The sequence below is a fragment of the Falco peregrinus genome, chromosome 5 (assembly GCF_023634155.1).
Source record: "Falco peregrinus isolate bFalPer1 chromosome 5, bFalPer1.pri, whole genome shotgun sequence".
NCBI lineage: Eukaryota > Metazoa > Chordata > Aves > Falconiformes > Falconidae > Falco > Falco peregrinus.
This window is the reverse complement of record NC_073725.1, coordinates 39204022-39229960: the sequence shown is the minus strand read 5'-3', so window position 1 is coordinate 39229960 and position 25939 is coordinate 39204022. Positions and strand designations below refer to the sequence as shown.

Below are 25939 nucleotides of genomic sequence, written 5' to 3'. Positions count from 1 at the left end.
CAAGGAGAAGTACTAGAGAAGACCTTGTTAACGTCTTCTGGCTTTAGAGAGGCTGCTGTAGTTGATTATTTCCTGATAAGTTGTGTTGTTGTTTATTTCTGGAGATGCAAATAAAAGAGAGGGTACTTCAGGCAACTTCACTCTCTGCTGTTTCGACTGTGACAGAAGTTTGGTAAATGTTTAAACTTTAAGGTCCAAATTGACCTAAATCATTCATGCTGAAATCTTCAGAAAGGTGCTACAAAGTACATTCTTTCTGTATCAAATTTCTAAAAATCTGTTCAGTGCTTTGCCAGTAAGACCGGTATTCCCTTTTAAATTACTCTTATAAATGTACTTCCAATATAAGTGTGAGCAAAAGAAAAATAACAAGGTTAATAGCAGCTGTTTGTCTAATAAGGGCAAATAGGAAAAAAGGAGTTACTAACCAAAACAACAGGTTCCCAGTGTAAGGAAATTTGTATTGAATGTATGGATGTTTTCAGTAGGTTGTTCAGAAATCATGGAGGAGTTGTCTTTTTTTCCTTTCTCCCTCCCCCCCCCCCCACATTTGTTTGGTTGGGGGGGGGGTGTGGTGTGGTGGTTGGTCTGAATGATTAAATTTGCTTGGTGTTTTCCAGGCAACTTTACAGCTCATTTGGGAAAAAAATTATGAAGATATAATAGTCATGTAAACTTCTTTCCTAAAAGTAGTTTTTAAAAGTTTGACTTTGGATTTTAGTATAAAATATATTCACCTAACTATTTTCCCTTTCTCCCACACAACAAAAGAATTCTGTCCTGTTTCAATAACTTAAAATATTACAATGCATTTTAATATTTCATCTGAATAATTTATTGGAATGTCATTGTCTAGATTATGCACTTTTGAACAAGAAAAAGCAAACTCCTTTTTAAATATAAATCATAAATTGAATATTTAGAATATAATTTTATGTAAGATTAATTTTATTCATGAAAGTAAGTATGTCTGCATTGGAATTACTCATGCTAGGCTCCCTTTATAGTCAGTGTAGACCTAGGTAGTAAATCCAGTCAGAATAATCAGTGACAGTGAAGCACAGTTTATTTTACTGTGAAGTTGACCATGAAGTATTTTTAATTAATTATGTGCTAGAAGTGCCTGTTTCTTCCTGTTGATTATAAAAGGAACCTAAGAGAATTGGATCAGCTTTAGTTGTCTGCACTGTAGATCTCCAGAGCTGCTAAGATCTCTATCCTAGAATATGCTAAATTGTGTAAAATTGAACAGTAAGCACCTGCAAAGCTGTAAATTCAACACTTTCACAGTTTTACAGTATCAGACATGAATGCTGCTTGTGGGAGATACAGTTTGTGACATGGTGTTAAATGTTTCACTGGTGTGGTCTGTGGTGAATGTTTGGATCCATCTGAGTGCCAGCGAGCACTGGCGTTTCCCTGAATGTTTTGTTGTCATTCCACTGAAAATACCTTCATTCTGCTGAAAAATACCAGGGTTTTGGCTCTGTAAGACCCTTTTCAGATTAGTTATTTTATATGGCTATGAGGCTTTGTCACCTACTAAATGCTTTGCAATATGAATCACTGAAGGGAGTTTTTTGATCTGATGTAAGAGAACAATATGTGAAGCACGTGATCTGACCAGGCTTTGTGGGAATGTTCATAAAGAAGCAAGAGGACCAAGTGGATTGAAATGCCCATGACTTCAGTAGCAGAGCATGTGACAATGGTAGAAAATAGTCATTTATAAGGTCATTTTCATGATAGCTAGTCTCAAAAGCATTCAAGGGAATGGAGGAATGGTAAAATTGAGCAACTCCTTACTGTGGCTGAATCCTCGCTAGAGAAAACTGCCAAAGACAGAAAACAGTAGGAACATTTAGAGGAGCAGCTACAGGTGTGAAGTAGCAGCACTAGTGTTTGCTAGGTTTCTCAAAGGCTGTCACCCAGTTGGGCATTGTCTACCAAAGTACAGCTAAAGCAGGTTTAAAAACTCAAACCCTTATCTGACTTACTCCATTGGGGTTTTTTCTCTAAAGCTCAAAATCTTGTTTAACAGCTGCTCTCACTAACTAGATGTGAGCCCTCCTAAGGTGGCTTCCCTGGTGCTCCTCATGACTTCCTCACAAGACAAAATGGTGGGTAGGCTTTATCTTGATAGTAGTCTGACGTACAAGCAAAGCTCAAATGCCAGTTAGCTACTATGTTTTTAGCCCTTAAACTGACCTTTTTATAGATGTTTTCCGATTATATTAACCTTAATAGGGTGAATATATGTGATGCCTACAGAGTTTGTAAGTTACAACACAGCCTTGCTCTCCAGTCACAGGTGCCACCATTGAACGTGTAGTTACTGCTGCTTCTTACTACTAAGTTTTCCTGCTTAGGAAAGCAGGAGCCTTAGGTTGCTGTGCTCTTCTTGCATGTTTAGGTGCCATTTAAATGCTTATACTAAAATGATCACCTATTCCCCACATTGTTCTTCTTTTTCTTTCCTTGGAAATAGGGTACTGCAGAATAAGATTGCTTTGTTAGTGACTGGTGAGATGAGACACATTAATGCAGTACGCTATTAAAGATTTTTTTAATGTGTGTTGTCTGTTCTCCTTAGTAGAACCCTTGTGAACATTTTACCACAGGCAAAGTAAAATTATATTTGGTTTGTAGAGGAGTACAGCTGTGGTCCTTGCCAGCCAAGATGACTGAATCTTTATTTCCACTAATTTTGTTACCAGGTGGAGTTTGTGACTCTGTGGAGTTGATTGGTAACTGCTGAATCATTGTGTCACATGGCTTAACTTAACAAATGGCCCTGGGGTTAGAGGCGCACGTGGCTTCCTTACCAGAGAATGTTGGTTCAGTAGTTACCAGAATAATGACTGAGAGACTTGCAGTTTCTGATAAACAGAAGTAGATTTATCAGAAATAACTAATCAACTCTTATAGCTAAATGTAATATCCAGCTAAAATAATCAGTGACATTGTATATAAACCCAATGTACCTTTTGGCCAAAATATAGACTGTGACTTATTTGAATTTTTAAATTTGTAATTTTTTTTCAATTTAAATGTAATAAAATTACTTCATTGAGACATTTAAGGAAAATAAAATTTAGTGTCATCAAGGATCAAGCAACATACAGGCTGAAAGAATGTTTCTGGAGGGAGACACAGAGGAAGATGAGACAATCTCTGGAATAAATTCATAGCTTTAAAAATAGAACAGAAATGATGCAAAACCTGTTAGTGTATTCTCTGAAATTTCATCATTATTGCTGTATAAATAATATCAACACTAGATGTCATACACTGCTAGGTGATTTACAGGCTGATATGTAGATAATGGTCCTTTCGTGGAAATACAATATATGTGTTTAAATGATGAAGATGAACGCACTTGTTGGTACTTTCATGCTTTTAATTTCATCTGACATTTGTTTGAAACCAATCTAAAAATAATAGTCTCACAGTTATATGAAAAGAGAATTCAGTGTCTTTTCAGAAAAAACTGTTCAAAGGAGGGAAGGCTGGAAGGATGACACCTAAATTTGAGAATTGGTTCTAGCTACAAAGAAGTGTATAGAAGAAGGGCCAGAGACAGATGAATATCACACAGATTCTGTCTTACAGAAGACATTTAGTCACAAAAGCTGCTGGTAAGCAGACAGCTCCAGCGGGAGCTGCTTCTAATTTGGCACTCAGCTCTTTTTCTTTTGAAATCTGACTCAGAATATTGAAATAAAAGCCAGAAGTGGCATGGGATCATGGAAATTGTATTCCTGACTGTCCAAGGGAAGGCTAAGCTCAAGTCATTCATAAATAAAAGCAGTAGTTTTCTGGTTAAGGATAACTTAAGGATGTTGTTGATACCTTTTTGCATCAGGAATGGTTTAATTCTGTGTTTCAGTGTTGCTGTTCCTCCTAACAGGCACAGGAACCATATATAAAGCATGCTATTTTTGGCCTACAGTGTAACAAATGTAAGGATTAACCAAGTTTTCTGTTCCTGGCTTGTAGTGTGCATCATCTTTGGATCTGTGCTACACAATTCAATTGTATCCCTTTGCCACTCCTGCACATTGTCCCTCTTGGGGTTTTTTTTTGTGTTTTATCATGCCAAAGATTGCTATCTACGTACAGAAGGTTGTACTTAATCATATTAGCTGACACAAAACCACTAAACCAAAGAAACCTTTCCACCTATTTGTATCTTTTCAGTAAAGAGAATATCAAGTTCTTGATGTGTATTATATCTCAAGACCTTGCTTAGGTGTCTTTAGGTGATGGGTTGCTACGTTAACATGAGTCAGTCCAGAACTGGCACTCAGACCCAGGTGCTGGTCAAACTTTAGTAGTCTTTTGGAAACAAGCTGTTTTGGGAAAATATAGGTGAAATGACAGCAATAGAGTGAAAAAGATTGTAAGGCTTTTTAGAGCCGGTTTAGGAGAGAGTGAGGACAGTGCTTGTGTTCTAGGCAGTATTTTTGTACTGAACATGAGGCCCAGAAGAGTGTATGTTGGCAGAGTCAACGATTTCTGTTTGAACCTTAGATTGCTCTAAGTAAAGACAGGATTCATATGTGCCATATTCTGGACTTGGTTCTCAAATTGGTGATTTTATCTGAAGATCAGCAGAAATTGTTTGAGTACTCAGGAAATTGACTTAACCCATTTTGCCAGATGTACCGTACTTGGTAGGTATCATATGAATGGAAACAAATGGGAGCCATTTCTGTTTAGGAAAAATACAGAACTGGAGGCCAAAGTGGAGTACTTGATGTAAGGGATCGTGAAATGTCTGTGAAGACTTCAAATTTGAGAAGAATTAGCTCTTCGCAAACTTCCATCAGCAGTGGAGATGGTATCATTGACAGCCTCTTAGATGCTCCCTTTGCTGTTAGCCCAACTCACCACTGGTATAACTTCACTCCTTACTATAGCAGGATATTACTACTATGGTAATTCTGGTGGTGTTCCTAACAGTTCTTAGGCAAGGGGCCAACTGAATTTAAGGCTTACAAAAAATCAGGATAGTAGTCTGTGGTTTTTCTTTGATAAATAGTTAATGATCTGTCAGCAGATTCCTTATGTTAGAATAGAATTTATTCAAAAGATTCCTGGGCTGTAAGAGATGCCTGAGAATCTTAATGAAACAGAGAAGAAACTGTAAGTACTAATAAATAACTTTCTACCACTATATAATGAATAAAAATATCAATAATTACTTTTAGTAGATACAGCTTTCAACGTCGGGTAAATAATAATACTCGGCACAAAATTATTTAAACCAGCTCATACATCTGTACAGCCAACTAAAAAGATTTCTTGAAGTGCTTGCTAGTAACTGGTTGTTTTGTTACAGTACACTTTCAGGGGAAAGTACTTTGAATTAATGAAATAACTGTGATTATTCAAGTTTTAATGCATCAGTATTGACCTGTTGTGTTGGAAGCTGAATGGTTCAATAATTGTATGAATTAATTCATTGCATTTGACTTTGAAATTACTGCGTAACAGGGCTTGGCTCTTCTGTATGTTGTTTTAACTCATGGCTTACCTGTATGTCCCTTAATGCTCAGAAAGCTATGAGCTTTGGGTTTATGTCTGCACTGCAGCATGCAGTGTAACTTTTTTATTTTTAATGGCAAGCTGGACTTACACAGGCTATCTAACCCAAGGACCAGAGGGGATGTTGTGAAAGGTAACCCTGTGCAGATTATTTTTATCTCACTGCTGCAGCTCAACTTTTTATAGTACTGTTCTTATATTGCTTAAAGCAACACTGCAATTTTCTGTATAGTTTATATATATTTTACATAAGTTTCCATTCAAAAGTCAGTAAGTTTTACTGTCTTTGAGCAGATTCAGACTTGTTTTAGTCTCCAGCTGTCAGAACTACCTTTATAATTTCATTTTACACTAGTTTTTATTTTTGTTCTGGCTTTCTGTACCTAGGTACATTTTTGTATGTTTTTATATGCATACATATATATACATGTGTACACATGTATATAACATTTGTTTAGAGAGACAAAGAGACTGTAAATATGGTGGTTTTCGTGCCCCAAACATGCATAATTTTATTAAAACCTGAAGAAACGCTTCTGTTGATGTTATCTTCCTGGAGTGAGGGAATGTGCCAGCTGTTTATTACTCAAGTTCACAGCCTTGTGATCTTGACTCTCTTGCTGCTTTTCTGCAAATACAGGTAGTAGTAGGTGTGAATATTACAGCCCTTTCTTTTTTGTCACTTTTTCCAGTACTTTTTGATGCTTTTGTCACCTCAGGTTTGGATTCTGCAAAGAACTATAGCTTGAAGCAAAATCTGGAAACTACAACTCTAGTAAAGTCTGGCTGCCTTGTGGTTAAGTGGTATTTCCCATAGGCAATGCATATTTTCACTCTATCAGTACATTTCCAGACATTTAGCTTTTTATACCTCTGAAGTTGTGAGCCAAATTGCAGGAGTTTATAGCACTGCTCTGTTGAAGTCTTACATGCCAGATACCACTGGTAGAAATGGATCCCTGTTGAATAATGAATTTGTGGATGTAAAATGTATTAATTTATCCTTTTTTGGACACTACATTAGCATTTGAACTTCAAGTCATGGCTTCAGCTGGGCTTTTCAGTGTTGACGTGACTTCCCCTTACACTGAAGAGCTGATCCTTTCACTTTTGCAAGAGATTAAGGAGAGAAAAAGGGGGGCTACTTGGCATTTTGAAGCCTATTTATGTGTCCAGAGCAAGGTGCTGGTTGCCTTTGGCAGCTCTGGTGTTTGTCATACTCATTTATGAGACAGAGATATTGAGTGAGAAACAAGAAGTAATCAAGCCTAGTTTTCCCCCAAGCCCAACAGTGTTTTTTATAAATCCCACAAATCGTTCTTGAAAATTTGCATATGGTTTTTACTGAAGATTTCAACATATTTAGAGATGGTTGGACAATTTTTTTTAACAGATAACTCTGACAGAAGGACAAATGTTGCGTTTAGGCAAGGGAATAACTTCCTAGGGAGGTTTTTTGCATTTCTCTCTTGGAAAAAAAAAATTGCTGATACTTCTTGCTGCAAGAGTTTAAAATCTACCTTGCTGATAGATTTATTTGAGTAGGGATATTCTTTGTGCTATGAAGCAATAGTAAGACCGCACAATGACACTTCTAAAGATTTAAATCCATCCTAGATTTTTTCATCATTTGGTTAGTACAGAAAAGTACCTTTCTATTTGTTTAACAGAGAGTCTGCAAGCAGGCAGGCTGTAAGCACTTCTCATTTTAGATTAGTATATACGTAACTTTTTAAAACAAGAGCTTTATTGGGTTTTTCCCCACAAAAGCCTAATTTTATTATGGAAAAATTTATACTAATAGTTAATATATATAAAATATATAATATTATGATAATTAATAGTCACTACTAAAATTACCCTTTAAACTGTTGTTTAATGCTTTGGAGAGTAATATTGGGTTTAAAAGGGGGTACTGGTTTGACAGCCTTCAAATTCTACTTTTATGCACAGTTTCAGCCTAGGGCAGAACTATCTCATAACTGAACTGTTCCGGATAAGGTGAAATGCCTACCTTGAGCTATGGGAGAGCATTTGTATCTATTCAGCATTTTTGTCTTCTGCAAAGGTTCTTCTATAAACCTGCACAAATCTTAGTAATGGAAAACTAATAGGTTACAGCATATAGTCAGTCAAAGAAGTCCCTATAGCTTGGGATTATTAAAGAGAATTTTGAAAGAATTGTTGGGAAAAATATAGTAAAGTTTTAAAAAAATAAAAAGGGGGAGATGAATACAAGCAGGATGATCTCTTTAATTGATACGATTCAGTTAACCTTGCTGTTAGGTTAGCGAGGTTATGAATTTTTTTGTTTGTATGTAAAATACTGATCTTTAAGACAAAGTGTGTGATTTACGTCTTTCACGGGTCACCACAAAAACATTGTGCTGTTCTGAAATCAGATGCACTGTAATCTGATTCAGGAATGAATCACATGCTTTATTCCATGCTGAATACCACAGTATGGAATTCCACTGATGAAGAGCTAAATATTAAGAACAGCAATGTACATTATAATATTATCAAGCCTAGAAGGTAATGATTAGATAGCTAAAGATACTAGAGAAACTTCATCTGATTTGGAAGGAGTGACAGTGCAGGTCTTCTTGCAATTAAAAAAACTTAAGCCTTGGGTCAGTGTCATACAGAAACCACAGACAGTTCACTGAATTTTAGAGTAACGTTTTACTTTGAATTAGAGGAGTAGTATGTATTATTCAATCATATTAGTAGTAGTATTCAATCAGTATGTTGAATATAAAGCAACTCAAAGCAGGAAGAAAAGATGTGGTTAATGAATACCCAAAGGACTCCCCTGACAGTCAAAATATGGTGGTCTAATTACTGCAGCCATCCAGCACGTTAAACAGTCTTAAGTGCAAACTTTGAAATAAGAGTTCAGGCACTTGTTGTGAAAGACAAAGTCCACACTCTGCAATACTGAATTGTCTCGGTTAGCTTCATACGGCGAGCTTGGTGCTGTGCCTTGGTGCCAGTTGAAGCCTTTAATCTCGGTACTTGCTCAGTTGTGTGTCCGCAGGGATTCCTGCTGAATGCTTCTGCATAAAACTGGTACTCTGGGTACTGCACTGCAGTCCACTGTGGTGATTGCAGGAGGGATCTGGCCCCTTCTTATCCTTTCTCCTCTACTCATTCCACAGCAAATTTGAAGTTAACAGATGTGTGCTGCAGTTACAAACTTTATGTTACAGGCATCAGGTAAAAATAGCTAGGCCTACTGACTTGAACATTAGTGTTACCTAGCTTTAAAAATGACTGAAAAAGGGGCCACACATGAAGTCTTTTACAATCTTCAGCTGCTGGCTCTTTCTTACAAGTGCTATGATCTCTTTTTTTTTTTTCTTGGGGAAGATGCAAGAGTTTTGGGATAAAACATTAGGAGGCATATGGATAGTAAACGCCATGGGCAGGGGAGAAGGGATTAATATTTAAAAAAAAAAAAAGCTTAATTTATTCTTGATGTGAGGACTCTGACTTGAAAAATGAAAAACTTTACATTTTTCTGCTCATACTGCAGTTTACAAATGCATTGGAGGCTACATTGGGGGTGATTTGGTGACTGGTTTGAAGCTAATTCAAACAAGCAAATTCATTTTGGGTAGTGTTTGATACTGATTAGTCTTATTTCATGTCATTGGCTGTGAAGCATTTTGTCTGTATTGCTAAATCCCTTTTATCTGAAAACAATAAAAACCCCAAGCAAACATAATGTGCTTTCACTTTTTCACAACATATTTAATCTCAAGTTTGGCATATTCGTATTTCCTAACAAATGCATCTTTCATGTCAGCTATCATGGAATGAAAGAGAGATTTCTCCAAGGAACATTTTTCCTGCCAAAATGGGACACAGAGGAGCCTGTTTTGTTTTTATGTTTTCCTCTGAATAACTTGTTATCTCTTATTTATAAGAATGGTATTTTAGTAGTAAGTTTCATTTTGAACTACTAACTGTTCAGAGTTTTTCAGAGGGAAGAAAGGACAGAAATCCAGCTGACCAGACAGCTGTCATCAAGACATCCTTCCATTGCAGGACCAGATCAGCTGTGCCTGGTTTTTTCTACTGAAATACTTGCCCAGCCTGTGTTTAATAATTTCAGAAAGGGAAATCCCACACCCACCATGTATAGCCTCCTTCTTTATTAATGAAATAATTTCAGAATTATTCTTTGTCCTGAACAGAGCATGGGAGAACTTTGGGAGTGAGAAAGGGATACTGTGTAGTGCCTGGTGGGAGGTATTCAGTGACGATGGAAAGGGGAGGTAGCATTTAGACTTGTAACCACAGCATAAGGCAATAACTGAGGTAAATAATGTTTTCTTTTGTCAGTTTGGTTATCAAGTTGTTCTGCTCTCCACCGTTCACCAAGAGCAAGATGGTCTGATTTTTGTATTCAGGCAGCGCCTGCCTTCAGGTGGCTGAGATGCCTGTTTTAAACTGAAAGTTATTAAAACCCTTTAATGAGCTTTAGCGGTGAGGGCAGGGAGGGTGGAAGCTGTATCGACTTAAGGATTCCTGAATAACTGGTTTTTTCATATTTGAAAACTGTTCAGAGTCAGGCAACAGCCTGGAGAGGAGATGAAGAGCGGCTTCTGCTGGGTTTATGTGTGAGATGCTTATGGGAGTAGTGCAGGTGTTTCTGCAGTGACTTCTTGAACATATGCCATGCTTTGGTCTAGCCTGATGCTACCTCTCTGGTCTTTCACCACTGCTGTGTCTCCAACGACAGTCCTACAAAGAGATGGTCTTTCTTCTCTGCCATTTCCTACCGTTCACTCTGCCTTGATAAAAAAATTACTTTAGTATACCTCAAAAGGCTAAAGCAAGTTTGGATTCACAGGGCTTTTATGATATGTCTCTGTTCTTCCATTTCAGAACTGGATTATAACTTTTGTAATTTCTTTTGGCAAGAAGCACAGAGAGCTGCCTTGTCTCAGGAGCTGTCAGAAATCAGGGTTGTGATTCCAGGAGTCAGTTTTATTATTTCCCTTTCATTCCTAAGCTAATCCTTTTTGTCAGTATATTGTCCACTTTGAACTGCCTCTAAAGCATTCAAGAGAAGACTTAAATTCTTGCCAACCTCTGTTACCTGCATAGGTGAGGGTTTGCATTATGTTGCACTTCCATATATTCTAGAGTGAAAAAGCAAATAGAGTCTTTCCTCAGTGCATGCGGTGCTAGTAGGAAAAATATTTCATATGTTTTCAATAAGTAGGAAGTACTGCATTGACATCTGACAAAAGATACAGGAAATAAGAATGAATTTTTAAGAAATCGCTCTGGCATTATCTATCTGCAAACTACCAAATGCACTACTTACTATTCAGGATACACAGTAGAAAAAAGCAAGTATCCATTTCATCAATCTTGTGACTTAATAACTTTTATTGCAACACAACACAGAATTTTGGAATAATTTCTCAAACTAAAATTTATGTTGCACACTGACAGAGTAAATATATATGGCATTTAATGATATTTCAGTAATTCATCCAGATCCGGCTCTTGACTCCAAAGAAAAATGGAGAGCTGTCCAGTAGTAATTACCTACTAAGAATGTTTATCACTAACATGGCTAATCAAAATCTTGGCAAGAAGAAAAGAGAGCTGTCGCAATAAACCCTTCCCCTTTCAAGGAAATGAGTGGAATTGTGTGCTAATTATTTTTCTTCTGTTCCCCCCCCCCCTTGCAGAACTTTCCTTTTTGTTAGAGATGGTAACCCAAATAAACGGAATGTGCACAATGAGACATCTATGCACTTACTGTGTATGGGACCTCAGATCATGATCTCAGAAGGAGCTCTTCATCCTCGCCTGACACGACCCTCAGAAGATGACTGCAGAAGAGCAGATTGTCTGCAAATGATCCTGAAGTGGAAGGGAGCAAAGCTGGATGAAGGACAATATGAACGAGCAGCCATTGATGCTGTTGACAACAAAAAAAATACACCTTTGCACTATGCTGCTGCCTCAGGGATGAAAACCTGTGTTGAGGTAAATGTTCATATATAATCACATGTTTATATATTGCTATTAGTAAATGACATGCAGTGTTTCAACAAGCTGTTTCAGGAAAAAAAATACGATGCAGTATATTAAATTAATTTTAAAATTCTTTTTTATCATTAATTGGAAAATTTACAAAGATAAACAGCCCAAAACATGCACTGTCTGTGGAGAACAATGAAAAAATTGATTACATATACATTAACTTCATGACATAAACTCCTCAGCACGAAGACTTGTGTAGGCTTATAAAAGTTGGAAATAATTGCAAGGCTCTAACACCAGAGAAAAAGCTTTGAAGGTAGGCATAGGCATACCGGTATGTGTAAAGAGAAGTGAAGTAACTGCCTGAGAGAAAATTGGAGCTCTTTTTGTTCTGCTCTGTAACTGAGGCTGGGAAATGCTGTCCATGTTTCAAGAACAGGCTTGATGTCTTTAATTTACAGTGCCCAGTTTTTTTAGACTATGCCATAATCTGTGCTAACATACTTAAATATAATTACCTTTTTACAAATTTAAAATTACTTTAATGTTTTTGAAAGTAGTGGATAGTAATGACTAATTGGGAATCATAATGACTTTGAAAGTCTCCCATCAAATTTATTTTTAAACTATACTAGTATGTAATTGTGATGGTAATTAAGTTTAAAGAACGCAAGAACAGACATCTAACATTTTCAAAAACAGCTAACATTTTCATAAGTCTGTCTATTATTATGTCAAGATTTCTGTTTTGAATGGTAACAATTTATTCAGAGTTTAGTATTTATTTGTACAATTTAGGTTATTTTTCTTCTGTCTGTAACTTGATGCTTATTGAGACTACACTTCTAAGACTACGTTAACTTAGTGTCATCAGCGAAGTTTATCACCTCATTATTCACCTTCGTTTCTAGATAAGGTCTGCATGTCTTAAACAGTCATGTCCCAGCACCTGTGGAACTTTACTGCAGAGACAGGTCACCAGTCAAAACTGATGTTTTCCCTGTACCTTCCTGATTTTCTCTGGAGCTATTTTTAGTATTGGTGTTACTTTTACCACATTCTAAGCTTGTGCTTTGACAGATTTAAGCATTAAGTTGCATGTTACAATAAATAGTTCAGAAGTTTCATATTTGAGCTTATGAATAAGTACCATCTGGTGCTGGGTATGTATATTAGTATTTGGTTTATTGGTTTTTCCAGGACCTCTTGTGCTAAGACTTCAATTTGAAACAGACTTAGTTTTGTGTCCTCATAAAGCATGTGTGGTACATCCACAGAGAATCTGGGCTCCCAGCAATTCATATCATTTTTCTGCTTTATGTTTTTTGAGATTGCTTTTGCACTTTGTCCAGCAACCAACTTTAGAAACACATTGACAGATTTACTGTGTGATGTTTTAAAATTATTTATTCTGAGTTGGTATGCACTTGGCATACTGCTCAAAAAACATTCAGAGCCTTCTTTATTGTGATTTTACATTTACCTTTCCCAGAGTTTGTTCTTCACAGATCTGGAGACAGCTTCAGCTTTGTAGTTCCTATATGATTCTGTCCCATTGTTCTACTTTCACAGATTGTTCTGGTATTTCTAGAATTTTTTTCCATGCTTTTATTTAGTACCACTTTTAGAAAGCAGACAGTGGGTTATTTGTCTTCTTTCTGCTTCTGCAAGAATGGTACATCTAAGTACATTTTGTGCTTCTTTGATGATAACATTTTGAATTACGTCTTGTAGACTACTCTGGACAGTCAGGAGTTGGTTCTCTGTGTGCTAACTATTGTCTATTATTCTGTCACTTATGTAGTCTGAAATTTTAATTAAGCATCATGTATTAGCATAGCATTTTCTCAATGTACTTGAGAGATGCAGTGACTGAAGTTTCCTTTATTTTTGTGGTTTCTGCCCTTGCAGTATTTCTGCTCTTGGTCAGCATGTCACTTTTGTTATGTTACAGTTTTGGTCAGGTGGTCACCAAAGCTTTTTGGTGTCATCCTAGTTTTCTGAGCTTCTAATGAATGGAAACTGAGCTTCCTTATGCCATTTTCTGTGCTGTAACTTAAGCCTCTGTCTCTTTGGTCCCCTGCTCAGTACTGAAAGGAGTTAAGAGGATGCTGCTGTTAAGTGCTGATGCTTAACCTCCAGTATCACAGCCTGCACCTTCTCTTTTGTCTGCCCCATGTTGTTAAAGCTCCTCAAGCTCCACACTAGCGGTTTGTCTTCAACATGTCCCTAGAAATTATATACACACTCTACAGGGAGCCAAGTCACCGTGCAGTCTTTGCTAGCTGAGTTATGCTCAGACCCTGCTAATTATGTATGTGGTAACTGAATGACATAGAGGTGTTGCCTGGCTCTTCCTGTCAACTAGAATGACCCTTTCTTTATTTGTATGGTTATATGATTGATTGAGTGCCTCTTTTGATGTGGTTGAATTGTAAATAAATATCAGGCTATGTTAATACTGCTTTTATGTTGATTGTCAACTTTTAATTCTTTTTAGCTTTGTTAAACAAACAAAAATTATTAATTCCATTAATTCCAAAAGTACCATAAAGCTGGTACTTTTCCCTTGTTTTCTTTTTTTACTGCCACTTGTTTGGTTCAGCTGTCTGATAAATTCTAGCTACAGGCATTTTCAGTCACAATTGTTCTATTTAGCCTTTCCCAAGAAGATCCAATTGGTTTTAAACATTATTATACATTAGGGGACAAATGTGCATGTCATATCAGAAAATGGGAGATACCGGGGTTCATCATTTAACAGCCTCTTTGAACAAAGAGTCTTAAAAACACTCACATAAAATTATTTGATATGGAAAGGGTTGCGTCTGGTAGAGAAATGGTGAACAGAAGAAAAGTTTAGTAACCAGTTTCCAACATATTTCTATTTCTGGTATTTGCAAGCTTGCTCACATTTGTGAAATATTATGTCTATTACACTGATTTGTGAAGTGTTTATAGTTGGATGCATATCAGTATGTACTGCAAGAACCCCACAACAATTACATTATACACATGAACTCTATTTTTTGTCATTTATCTTTCTGTACACTTGAGATTCCCAGGTAACTTAGACTTCACATTTACAAGGGATTTGAGCAATGAGTCTTCAGCCTCAATTATTCTGCCTTCATGCCTGCAAATGGGGCTATGTAGTGGTATTAGAGGTAGACACAGTTGTTCAGAAGTTTCAGTTTCAAGAGCGTGAAGCTCATGAGCTCACACAGTAAGATCCAGGCAGGCTATGATGTTGGAAAGAATCACAGTCACTGCAGTGTAAGTTGTGGAGTAGATTGTGGTTCTGGAGCTGGGCTGCACATTTTAACCACAGACTGTAAAATCAGTTGGTTTTAAACTCATCATGATAAGTTCACCGTTTGCGTTTTTTCATAAAATTATTGTTTGCTATTTCTCACCATCTGTGATATGATTCATAAGACGAATCCAGCTACTAGACTACTAGTTCCCCATTTAATTATATAAACTGGCTTATGTTATCATGACAATACATACTGCTCAATTGACTAAACCATTCCTGACTCTAATTTGCCTTCAGTTTGTCTTTGAAGAAGAATTTACAGTCTGATCCACATGGATTGCTATTTGCCAGAGTTTGGACGCAGTTGTGTAGTCTTAACTAATCATGGTTTCTACATTAGAAACATAGAGTACATCCCCAAGTTCAAACTTCATTATGTGCCCTACCATAGGGTAGAAGGCCTTGGATCCTAAGATTAGTCTCTAAGACATCTTAAGTCCTCCAGTATAGTCTGTAGTCCTAACTCCTTCAACAGGAACAGGATTATGAACAGGAACAGTACATTATGAAAAGCCTGAAACAGCTTGGTGAAGGAATTTAACAATGATCTCTTTGTTCCTGGAAGTATTTGAGGATTAAAAATCTTAACAAAACAAAAAGAGATAAAACCCACAGTTGCCTAATTGTCAAGTTGTCTTCCCTCTCTCCAGTAAACTGAGGGTTACTTAGAACTCCAGGAGCACCTTTTGGCAGTTTGTGGTGGTTGCTCTCATTTCAGAGCAGCAGTCCTCTTTAATCATCTCCTTATTTTTCCATAACTTTTTAGGAAAACCCCAAGATTGTATCTTCCCCTTTCCTTACCACACCCACATAAGGAAAGGAAAAACCAAACATAGCCCCTTGTGGGTGAACCAGCTACTAGTTGGTTTGTTCAGAGTTGATAGTTAAATGTGCAGTCTTGATACTACTCCATTCACATGTGTTAAATTTCTCCTCTGAGCAGAACAGCTGTATGGAATCCATTGCTAGAGGTAGTTTGGGCAAAGTTAATGTGCTTACCTGAAAGTGCTGAATAGAAAAAAAGACTTACCTTTCATGCTGAATAGGTTTGATTTTATGCAACTATATTCCGCTCTATCACAGCATATTTGGAATATTAAATGGCATTTTTGCAATTAAATTATTAAGGTGATTATTTAGATTATCCATCTCCTTTTAATTACTTAAGAGACACAAGCCTTTTTAACAGTGCTGCCAGAGAAATATGGCATCATTATTAAAAGCTGGTTGATTTGCATATTCCTCAACTTGTGGATTAGATTTTGAGCTGCATAGGTCTATGGAGTGTTCCTTCAAGTATATTTAATATTTTTCTTCCTCAGAAGGTATCTTAGTTGCCTCAGTTAAGTTTCTGTTAGAGTTTAAAATATACAGACAGAACGTGAAACTCGGCAAAATTTTGGCAATGTTAAGAGGTTGAGACAGAACAAGATACCCAGCCTGCAGTTATCTTGATAATTATCCCAGTATTATCTTTATTTCTGCCTGGTACTCTGCTATGGAAATAAAATACGGTGTCATACTTAATGACACTTAATATCTTCTCAACTAAATCTTGTTATTATACTGGCTTGTGGGTTTTGGAGAATATGGGAAAAGTTTCCAAAGAATCTAGGTATGTAAAATACATTCTGTATTTTAAAGTGACAGATGAAGGAAATACAATCGGCTGAAAAGAAAAGTAAGAAGTGACTGATTATGATCTGAAAGTTTTATGTGGACAACAGGTCATTTGGGGGAAACTTTAATTTTTTCAGAAGCATAAAAATTAGAAGCTGAGTTTCGGAATATCCTGGCTGAAGATACACAACAGTGTTACAGCCATCATGATCTGAAGGCGAGATAATGTTTATAGATTTTAGTTTTGTTTAGAAATAAGATGAATCGTTTTAGTAGTGAATAATTGTACTGGGTGCACCACCATTAGAAGTTTAGCATGTGTTACAAAGATGTCATGGTAAATCAGCAAAATGGTCCACTGTTGGCCTTTAAAATCTGTCGTATGTTGTCCTTGCTTGTATCAGACTAGTTTGTAGCAGAGACAAGGTTGGCAAGGTAGTAAGAGCAGCACAGTTAGTGTTTATTAGCTAGAGACTGTGTGTCTGGGTGATTATTGGCAAGAGACAACGTTGGTGAAATGGCACAGTACTAGACTGTATTAGGATTTTTAGAGTTAGTATTATTTCATTTCACTTTTCTCATGTTCTCAATAATAAAGTAGAGCTACCAGTAGTATTGTGTGCAATCTGTGAATTGGTACCCCATCATCCTTCCTACTCAAGGATTCTCTCATTTTCTGTCACCACCAGTATACCAGTGCTGATAATAATGGTGGAGTTATACCCATATATAAAGAATATTTAAAGGTGCTTATAGCTGCATCTTGCCAGATGCTTGAGGACTTCAGGCCCCTTATTTTCTATGGAGTATTGACTGTAGCAGTAGAGCAGAACTTTAATCTTTGAAACCTAATAGAAACATTGGACAGTGTTGCCTTGTAACATATTTCTGAGATTTTGGGGTTCTGTGGAGTTATGGTAGGTATAGGTATAATCGTGTTTGAAAGCAACCAGTAATTTATTTAATAACAATAGCGTATCTTTGCTTCCGGCAGACCATTGCTATTATATTTCTCTCTTCTTTCTGTTTTCCTTGTTCATGTTTTTTTGTGCTGCTCTTAACCGACAATCTTCAGGGTATTTTTAGAGTTGGTAATTAATAACTGTTTATTTTGCTGTTTTACTTTTCAGCTTCTAGTAAAACATGGTGGAGATTTGTTTGCAGAAAATGAAAATAAAGATACCCCATGTGACTGCGCAGAGAAACAACACCACAAAGAGCTGGCTCTTAACCTGGAATCTCGAATGGTATTTTCACGTGATCCCGAAGCTGAAAGCATTGAAGCTGAATATGCTGCTTTAGACAAAAAAGAGGTCAGAGGATACTTTAATTTTGGGGTATTGTACACATTTATATTTGTAGCCATTACATTATGACAAAATTATTATGCAAAGTATTTTGGTAGGTACTGTACTTGGTACTGTGTATTTGTAATCCATTTGGTTTTAACACAGCTCTTTATAGCTTTCAAGTTAAGCTTGGGGAACGTAACACACATATTGTCAAAACTAGAGAGAAGGTTTATTCATATATTTGATTCCATGGAATGTCTTGAAAGTGTTGCAGGCTCTGAGTCTGGAGAAAATACAGTGAGACCAGTAAGCTGGGAAACAGTTTCTCTAAAACAAACATTTCTTACATACTTTTATTTCTTCAAATGCCTTTTTGTCTAAGAATGAGAGCAGGAGAAATTCTAAAAAGGTGAAGATCTGTGGGATACAACAGGGAAAATGTTCTGGTGAATCCTCCCAGACTGACTGGGTTGAATATCACCAAAAAACGAGTAGTGCAGGATTTCAAAACAGTGCATTTACTTTCTTGCTTCAGGCATCATGTTATAAAACCATTGCATACCAAAACCTGTATGAAAAACAGGTACTAACAGGTGTTGTTATTCTAAAGTAAATTTTTGTAAGAGACACTATATGCCTGATAAAGACTGTGATTTGATAAGGATAGTTTGACCAAAATGATTCTGAGCAGAAGCACCCTTCCCCATCCATTATCAGATTTTAATTAACTAAAATTTAAATAAGAATACATAGATTAAATTATATGAATCAGTAAATACTACGAAGTAACTCTGTGTAAGTTAAAGGACAATAGATTTCTGTATGGCTGTTCCCTTCAAAAGTAGCATGGCCTTGCCTTTCACTAGCTTTGCCCACTTATGACCTAATGACGTTCAGAAGAAAATTAATTCAGATTTTTATATGAGTAGCCTTAGATCACATCATCTGTTTCCCTGAAAAATACCGCTCATGGTCACATTTATTTGAAAGTCTTTGTACTGGTCAATTAATTTTCTGACCATTTTTCTTGAGTAAATGCAAATAAAAGCAAGCTTAATTAAATTGTTTATTGCTAAATGAAAGATTTTGAGATGAGGTTTAATATACTTGAATAGTACATTGAAATACCAAATGTAATTAACTGATTTTAGGTTTTCTGAATATTCCCAGATTGAGACACCCAAATTGTTGTAAAAGTATAGTTTGAAATTCTATTTTCTCTGTTGGCAAAACCACTTTAAAAGACTGCTGCAGTTTCCTGCCACAGTTGCAGTTTACTGCTCCTTTGGTTGTACGAGTAGAACTATTTTGATGCTGGTTCATAGCAATGATTTGGCTTAAAAGAAGAAAAAGTTTTAAAAGAGTGGTAATATTTAATTGTTTTATTTAAGCTGAATAATTTTTGTCATTATATTATACCATGGGTTTGCTGACATATGCACCAGCACAGCCAAGAGAATAGTGAACTTACAAATACGGGTGGGGAAACAAGAACGACTTGAACAGGCCTTTCAGCAAGAGAAAATAATCTCTTACGACTGTTTAAGGTAGATGCTCAGAGCAAAATCAGTTTAAAGACTTCGTAGTTACAAAAGACTTGAGTAAAAGGTAATTGTGTTAATTTGGGGTCACTTCACTGCGACTGTTAAAAGATACGGTTCTGTTCCTTATTTGACTTGTTTTTTGCAAAGTTGTGGAGCATGAGAACTGAAATGCAGGCAGGCCTGCCAACCTAGATCCATCTGACATACCAGGGCAGCTTTCCCGCATGTTCCAAAGATTCACAAGCCAAAAAATGTCAGCCTGGAATTTGGCACACAAACTGGTGGTCTTGGGGCTTCACTTGCATAGAGCAGTTCTGCCTTCATGTGCTCGGTTCTTCCCAACCCCCCTCTCTTTGTGACTTTTCAGTGGGGTAAGTTCTCTTAACTTCTTGTGTAACTGTAACAGTACAAGTGCTAGCACAAGAGAGATGCCAAGATCACGTAGCCAGGAAAAGTTTGTTTTTCAATCTTGGCCCTCCGTGTAGCCAAAACCAGCTGAAAAAACCCCGGCCTTAGAAAGACTAGCACTGAACTGCAATCCAGATGACTGCATGTTCTCATCCTCGAGGTCTGTGGGCAGATGTCTGGGATGGGCAGTGAAAGCTGTGCTTACCACTGGCTATGGTGGTCCCTCCAGCTATTGGCTTAATGGGGCACAAGAGGTGATCCAACAGCCTTCCCCAGAACACATACCCTTCACCAAAGTTGCCCCTCAAAGATGGTCCTCTACATTTTTTTTCTCTCAATTTCATTTTAAAAAATATTAAACACCGAGGGGCATGAGTGTGCAAAATGCTTGTTTAACGTAGCGTTTAGATAGTAATTGTTCAGTGATGCCCTTCAACATCCTTCCAAAGTACAAAAAAATTCATGAAGGATTAAAAAACTTTGGAACACCAATTCAAAGTAATTTAATCTCTTGAATGAAGGTTAGAGGAAAAGATGAAACATTTGAAAACCACGAATGAGATTTCTTCCCAAGCAAAACAACCAAATGGGCTTAACTCTGGTGTTTATGACATGCACAGTACTGTCTGGACTCATAGTACCCAATACCTCCCCTTCCAGACCTACCATGTTTACAGCAGAAAATAATCCTCTTTTTCATACAGAGCAAAAGAGTTTTTAGTGCTCTATGCAGCGTCATTGAATTAAGCATGCATATTCAGAGTAATAACAGAGCTTTGTTTCTGATGTTGAGAACCAGTTGGTGGTGTTCATCACACTGAAATTCACCAAGTAGTTACGTTACTGCTCATGTTTAGAATCAAAATACTTGTAATAGTGAAAAAAATAACTTGCACACATACCTTTCTTTGATTACAGAGGCTCTCAAGCTGTCAAGAAATACACATTGCTGAGTAGACCCAACAGCAGAGACCTGTCCATCTTCCAGCAGTTCAGTTTACTCCGAAAGGGGTTTCTGAATAAAGTCCATTTCTGTCATACCGTTACCCAACCTTTTAAAACCTCATTAAAGCAACATTTCTATTTTACTTTAGTTTTAGTACATTTTAGTGATCAAATTAGAGACGGCAGTTAATAACGGACAGAAAACTGGCCCGAATAGATTTGAAACAGAAACATGTGTTAAGTGTGTTTCCACAAAATACAGTTTGGAAGGAAGCCATGTGCCAACACATACATAGTCTGCATTACCCTATATAGAATGGAAATGGTAAATATTCTAAGAATGGAGTATAAAGTGTGACTCTTAACACAGTTATAGCAAAAGATTCTTCTATGTTGTGTGGGCAGTAGAAAGGGTATTAGAAAACAAGCCAGGGGAATATATTGGATGAACTTCTTTGTCTTGATTCTTTTCTTTTGTTGATGAACAATCTAAAAAAGTAAAAATCTGTTCTATAAAATCAAAGTTTATATTTTTCTTTTAAATCTAATTGAAGTTACACTAAATAATATGACCGTAACTGCTTGTTTTTTAAATGGCTGTTATAGATTTTGCAGTTTCTTTATTTGTACAGTCTTTTAATTTGATGTTTATTCTAGCAGGGGAGCATATTTGTCTTGGTGTTGTATTCCTGGAAGATAACAGGCACCTTCGTTTCAGTCACATCATGCAATGTTTTAAACTTATATAAGAAGTGTCTGGGAATGAGCAGCACTTCAGAGCAGATCATCCAGAACAGTTTTGGCTCTCAGTCATACTCAGTGAAATATATTGTGCAATAGCAATGTATATAACTTCTTAGTTAATTTTACATATGGGTCATGGCATACTGTAGAAATACACTGCTAGTCAATGTATCACAGACTTAGTGAGTGTATACCAGTTGGAATGGTTTTCTTCTGCTCCAGAACGACATCATATAAATATATATATTATACAAGTATAAATATAGAGTTATCTAAATTGATTAAAATTTACTTTATCTTTGCAGATAGAGAATGGTTTAAGTGAAAGGAGAGAAGGGGACAACAGGTAGTTAAGATATGTACACATTTATATACATATAGTGTATATACTTGAATGAATTACATGGAGTATAAATAATTTTTTTTAATATGACTCCGTTAACTATAGAACTCCATCCACCCATAAATGAGTTGATTTGACACCATTTAATTATATAGTCATCACTGTAGGAAAGTTACTTTGCCCTTGTCTATTTTAATGATATTTTAAAAGTGAAGCAAATAATAATAATTTGAAATGAACTTTAAAATAATCAGCTTATATATTAAAAGTGCTTTCAGGAGAAAAAAAACCTATATAATTTATGATATCTAAATATTAGTGGTAAAAACTTGAGAAGAAAATAGCTAAAAGGAGGGGCTTTTGAGAATACAAAAGTGTTGAAATCTGTAGTGAGAAGCTCACCAGTGTGTTACAGTAGTAACTCAAGTAGTATATTCCAGAATCATTATATAGTTACATGATGCTAATACTGAGCAATGCCTTTTTTACAGCAAATACAAATAAAGAGTTCCTCCATAAATGAGTATTAAAGGAGGTCTCTGAGCATGATAAGCTGTAACCAAAATCCTTTACGGTATATGACAGTGCAGATATAGTCATCAATGTTTGAAGTAGTTGTAATACCGCAGAGGTATGTTTTTATTAAGGATATACATCCTTATAGCAAAAGACTGTGTCTCTGCAAGACTGTGTATTGTACGCACTAACATTTTTAAAGCTGCTTGTTGTATAAAGCCTTCACTCTGGAATTTCCAGATTGAGCTGCTTAATGGTGCCAGCCTAGAATTCCCTTCCTTTCAGCTTCTTCTGTGGGCTCATATATTATTTTACAAAATAAAAGTCTGAAGTTTCAAACAAATTCTTAAGAAATACTTCCCTCATTGCTTAAGAAGATGTAATTAGGATTCTTAAAAACTGCAGCATCCAAAAAACCCTTCTGGGTTGTCTGGAATGCTCCAGCTGACATAATATAATAGTCTGTTACTCAAGGGAGATACTTGCCAGTGGTTGACCTAGACCTGATCGGTTAAATATAATTTTGAGCATATCTGCATTTCAGGATAAGATCCTAGTTCCTAAATATGTATATATTTTGCAGGTTTAACAGAAAAGACACTTCTTCTTATGATATATGTGGTCTTCAAGAATTGAGTACTGTTGTGCTGAGAAAGCTACTTGTTTTACAATTCTAATTCAAAACGCAGTTCAGATTCAGTCAAGATGATTTAATATTTGCTTCCATTTTTTTTGCAGTATATTTGCACAATTATAATCATTCATGCACCCAGCTGTTTGTATCCCTGTCTTTGTGACATGTTTTTATAAATTATCTTTTTTATAAGAAATTAAGTAGGTCACTCAAATTCCAGTATGCTATGAATCAAGCAGCCCAGATTTATTTCAGTGCAAGCCATTAATGTTCGGATTGTCCTTTACTGAGTCATGCATGATCAACAATGCAAGGACATAGAGAAACTCCCTGAACTTGGGCAATCAAAGTAAAGGTCAGGACACTCAAAAGTCCATTTCTCTTCTGCTCCTCTTGCTTTCTCGAAAAGAGCAAAGACCCAGTACAGGGCTGTGGCACCATTACTCTTGCCGATCACAAAGTTTCTAATACCAAGAAGTTCCTGTTTATTTTACTGACTAGCTAACAGAAGAAGCCCTTGTAGGACTCAGTTTAAGCTTTTAGATGCATTTTACAGAGTTTATTATGATACCTAGAATGTAGGAAGCATTGATATGTTTTTAGAGTGTCTCAAAAGAACAAAATCATTTAGGAGCCCAGGGTATCCATTCTCCCCCATCTCTTCTGCCTTCTGCCTGTTATCCTCAAAGGATTATGCACAGTAGACTTTTACTTACATTGTAAACTTCTTAGGACAGAACCAGTCTATTGCTTTGCATGTGTGTATGTATGCATGCATGCATGTGTGTGCATATCATCTAGCACTGGGGAGTCCTGGACTATGCTCTACATAAAATAAAAATATAGATAGGAGGTAATAATGATGCATAATCTTAACTGTGGTTTTCTGTTACTGTTGCTCTGTGTCCTTTCTTCTCCAAATTGGTGAAGACAATTGCCATTTGGTGGCCACGTTACTAATAAGTTCTGAGCACATAGCAGTTTTATGTCAAATACTTTAATTCTTTTGTTGGCTATCCTTTATATAAATAAAACCAGTGCATGTGAGAGTAAGTTTTTTACATACGCTTTCTGTATCCATTCACTGCATGTATCCTGTCACTTGTTTTTCTCTTTCTACCTGTTGGGCATTTTCCAGATGCAAATAACAAATATATTATTTGCCCTAACAAATACATTATTTACTGTCATGTTCTTCCTTTCTTAGTTTTAAAAAAGGAGTGTGCAAAACGTGTAAGCATCTGTAGTACCTTGGTTGGAGCTAATTCAGAATTGTGAAAATACTGCCTTTTTGTCTTTCTAATTCAGCCTTTTTTTTTACACTATAATAAGGGGATGGAGCTCCAGACCAGGACGGCACCTGGATGATCAGCTCTGACTGTGTAGGGCTATTGGTCGGCCATTGCGTCTCAAAAAGAATTTTGGCATCTTCATGTACAGTGAATCCTCAGCCTTAGAAATATTTAGAAGCTGTCTGGACACGGTCCTGGGCAGCTGGCTCTAGGTGACCCTGCTTGAGTGGGAGGGTTGGACCAAATGACATCTGCAGGTCCCTTCCATCCTCAACCATTCTGTGTTTCTGTGAACCTCTAATGCATGTCTCATCTATCCTGTTCATGACTGACTTCACTTCTGTGAGGGTAGATATTGCCTTAAAAGACCGGTACCTGATACTGTTCACAAACATACCCATTCTTATATATCTTATACCCATCTAACATCTCGATGTATCCTCCCCCAAATCAATGCAAAGTTAATGGGTCTCAATTCACGTATAAAGTTAGTGTCAGAGAATCTACATGCAACGCATATTAACCTCTCTCTTGCTCTCCTCTGAAATCCTTAGTTCAAATCTAGTCAGGCGTTCTCTTGCCATGCCACAACATCTGAGGTTTAATCACTTCAAAATTCAGCTGGATTCTGTGGAAATCTAGCTTTTTTTGAGAGAGGGAGTCAGTTAGGATAGTTCATCATTTGAACATGGCCTTCAATTTTAGTGGAGAACCCTAGAGATACTGTCTTTCAGATTTTTGAAATGTACAAAGATCATACTGTAAATACTGCACAGTTACTGTTTTTCTGTATAGCTTTGCATGGTCATTGGTCTGCACAGTGAATACATTTTGTCACATACTACCTCCCAGTTGAGATGATAATCAGTTAATGGTGCTTTGAATGCTTTCATTTTAATATGGCATTAGAGGCTAACTGGAAAATACTGCTAGACATAAATTGTCTTTCTTCTTCTCAAAGCCGTATGAGGGGCTAAGACTTCAGGACCTGCGAAGGCTTAAGGATATGCTGATCGTGGAATCTGCTGACATGCTCCAAGCCCCGCTCTTTACTGCAGAAGCTCTACTTCGAGCACATGGTAATCCAAAACCTTGAAGACTAAAGAAATGTATTTTCAGCAAAATCACAGTTGCGGTTGTATGTTTACTTTTTATTTCCAAGTAAAAGAGGTAACAGTTCATCAAATACCAGGAAACAGTTCACCCAGGTACTTCAGAAAGTACAGCTGTGGTGTGTCAGAAAGCATTGAGGCAGTCAGGGAAGCCAATAGGAAAGAGGTACAAATTAGGAATTACAATGGAAGAGAATTTAACTGAAGCAGTGTGGAGAAACAGAGCTTTCCTACTTTAGTGAGAGGCACAGAAGTAGAACTTCCATGGTTTTATTTGTCAAAAAAGTCAATTTCATTGTATCTGTTTTTGTCAGACCATTGGTTTTCTGCCACTATATATTTGTGTATAAAACTGGATCAACATTTTTTTATTTGTTTATTTTTTTGTTGCAATAAAAGCAGTCTGACCATTGTAATAGATGGTTGGAAATTGCCTTGGAGTTTAAAGCATAAGCGTGTATGGCCTTTGAAAGGTTTTTTATAGTTACTCTTTTAATAGAGTATACTTTTCCATGTTTGTATCTGTAACTAGTGTAACTTCACTGAATTCAGTCTGTGTTCTTGTTGTGTAATGTAAACTGGGGTTGTCAGAATGAGGATATACTGAA

At 36.6% G+C, this 25939-nt stretch overlaps 1 protein-coding gene across 5 annotated transcripts in view; it reads left to right on the top strand.

Moving 5' to 3' along the window:
* ANKIB1 (ankyrin repeat and IBR domain containing 1) overlaps window positions 1-25939 on the top strand; it is a 92138-nt gene that overhangs the window by 37758 nt on the left and 28441 nt on the right. For all 5 annotated transcript variants that reach the window (XM_055803645.1, XM_055803643.1, XM_055803644.1 and 2 more), the window contains exons 3-5: window positions 11265-11565; window positions 17632-17814; window positions 25181-25298. In XM_055803645.1, coding sequence (XP_055659620.1) covers window positions 11265-11565; window positions 17632-17814; window positions 25181-25298 — 602 coding nt within the window. The remainder of the gene's footprint in view (window positions 1-11264; window positions 11566-17631; window positions 17815-25180; window positions 25299-25939) is intronic.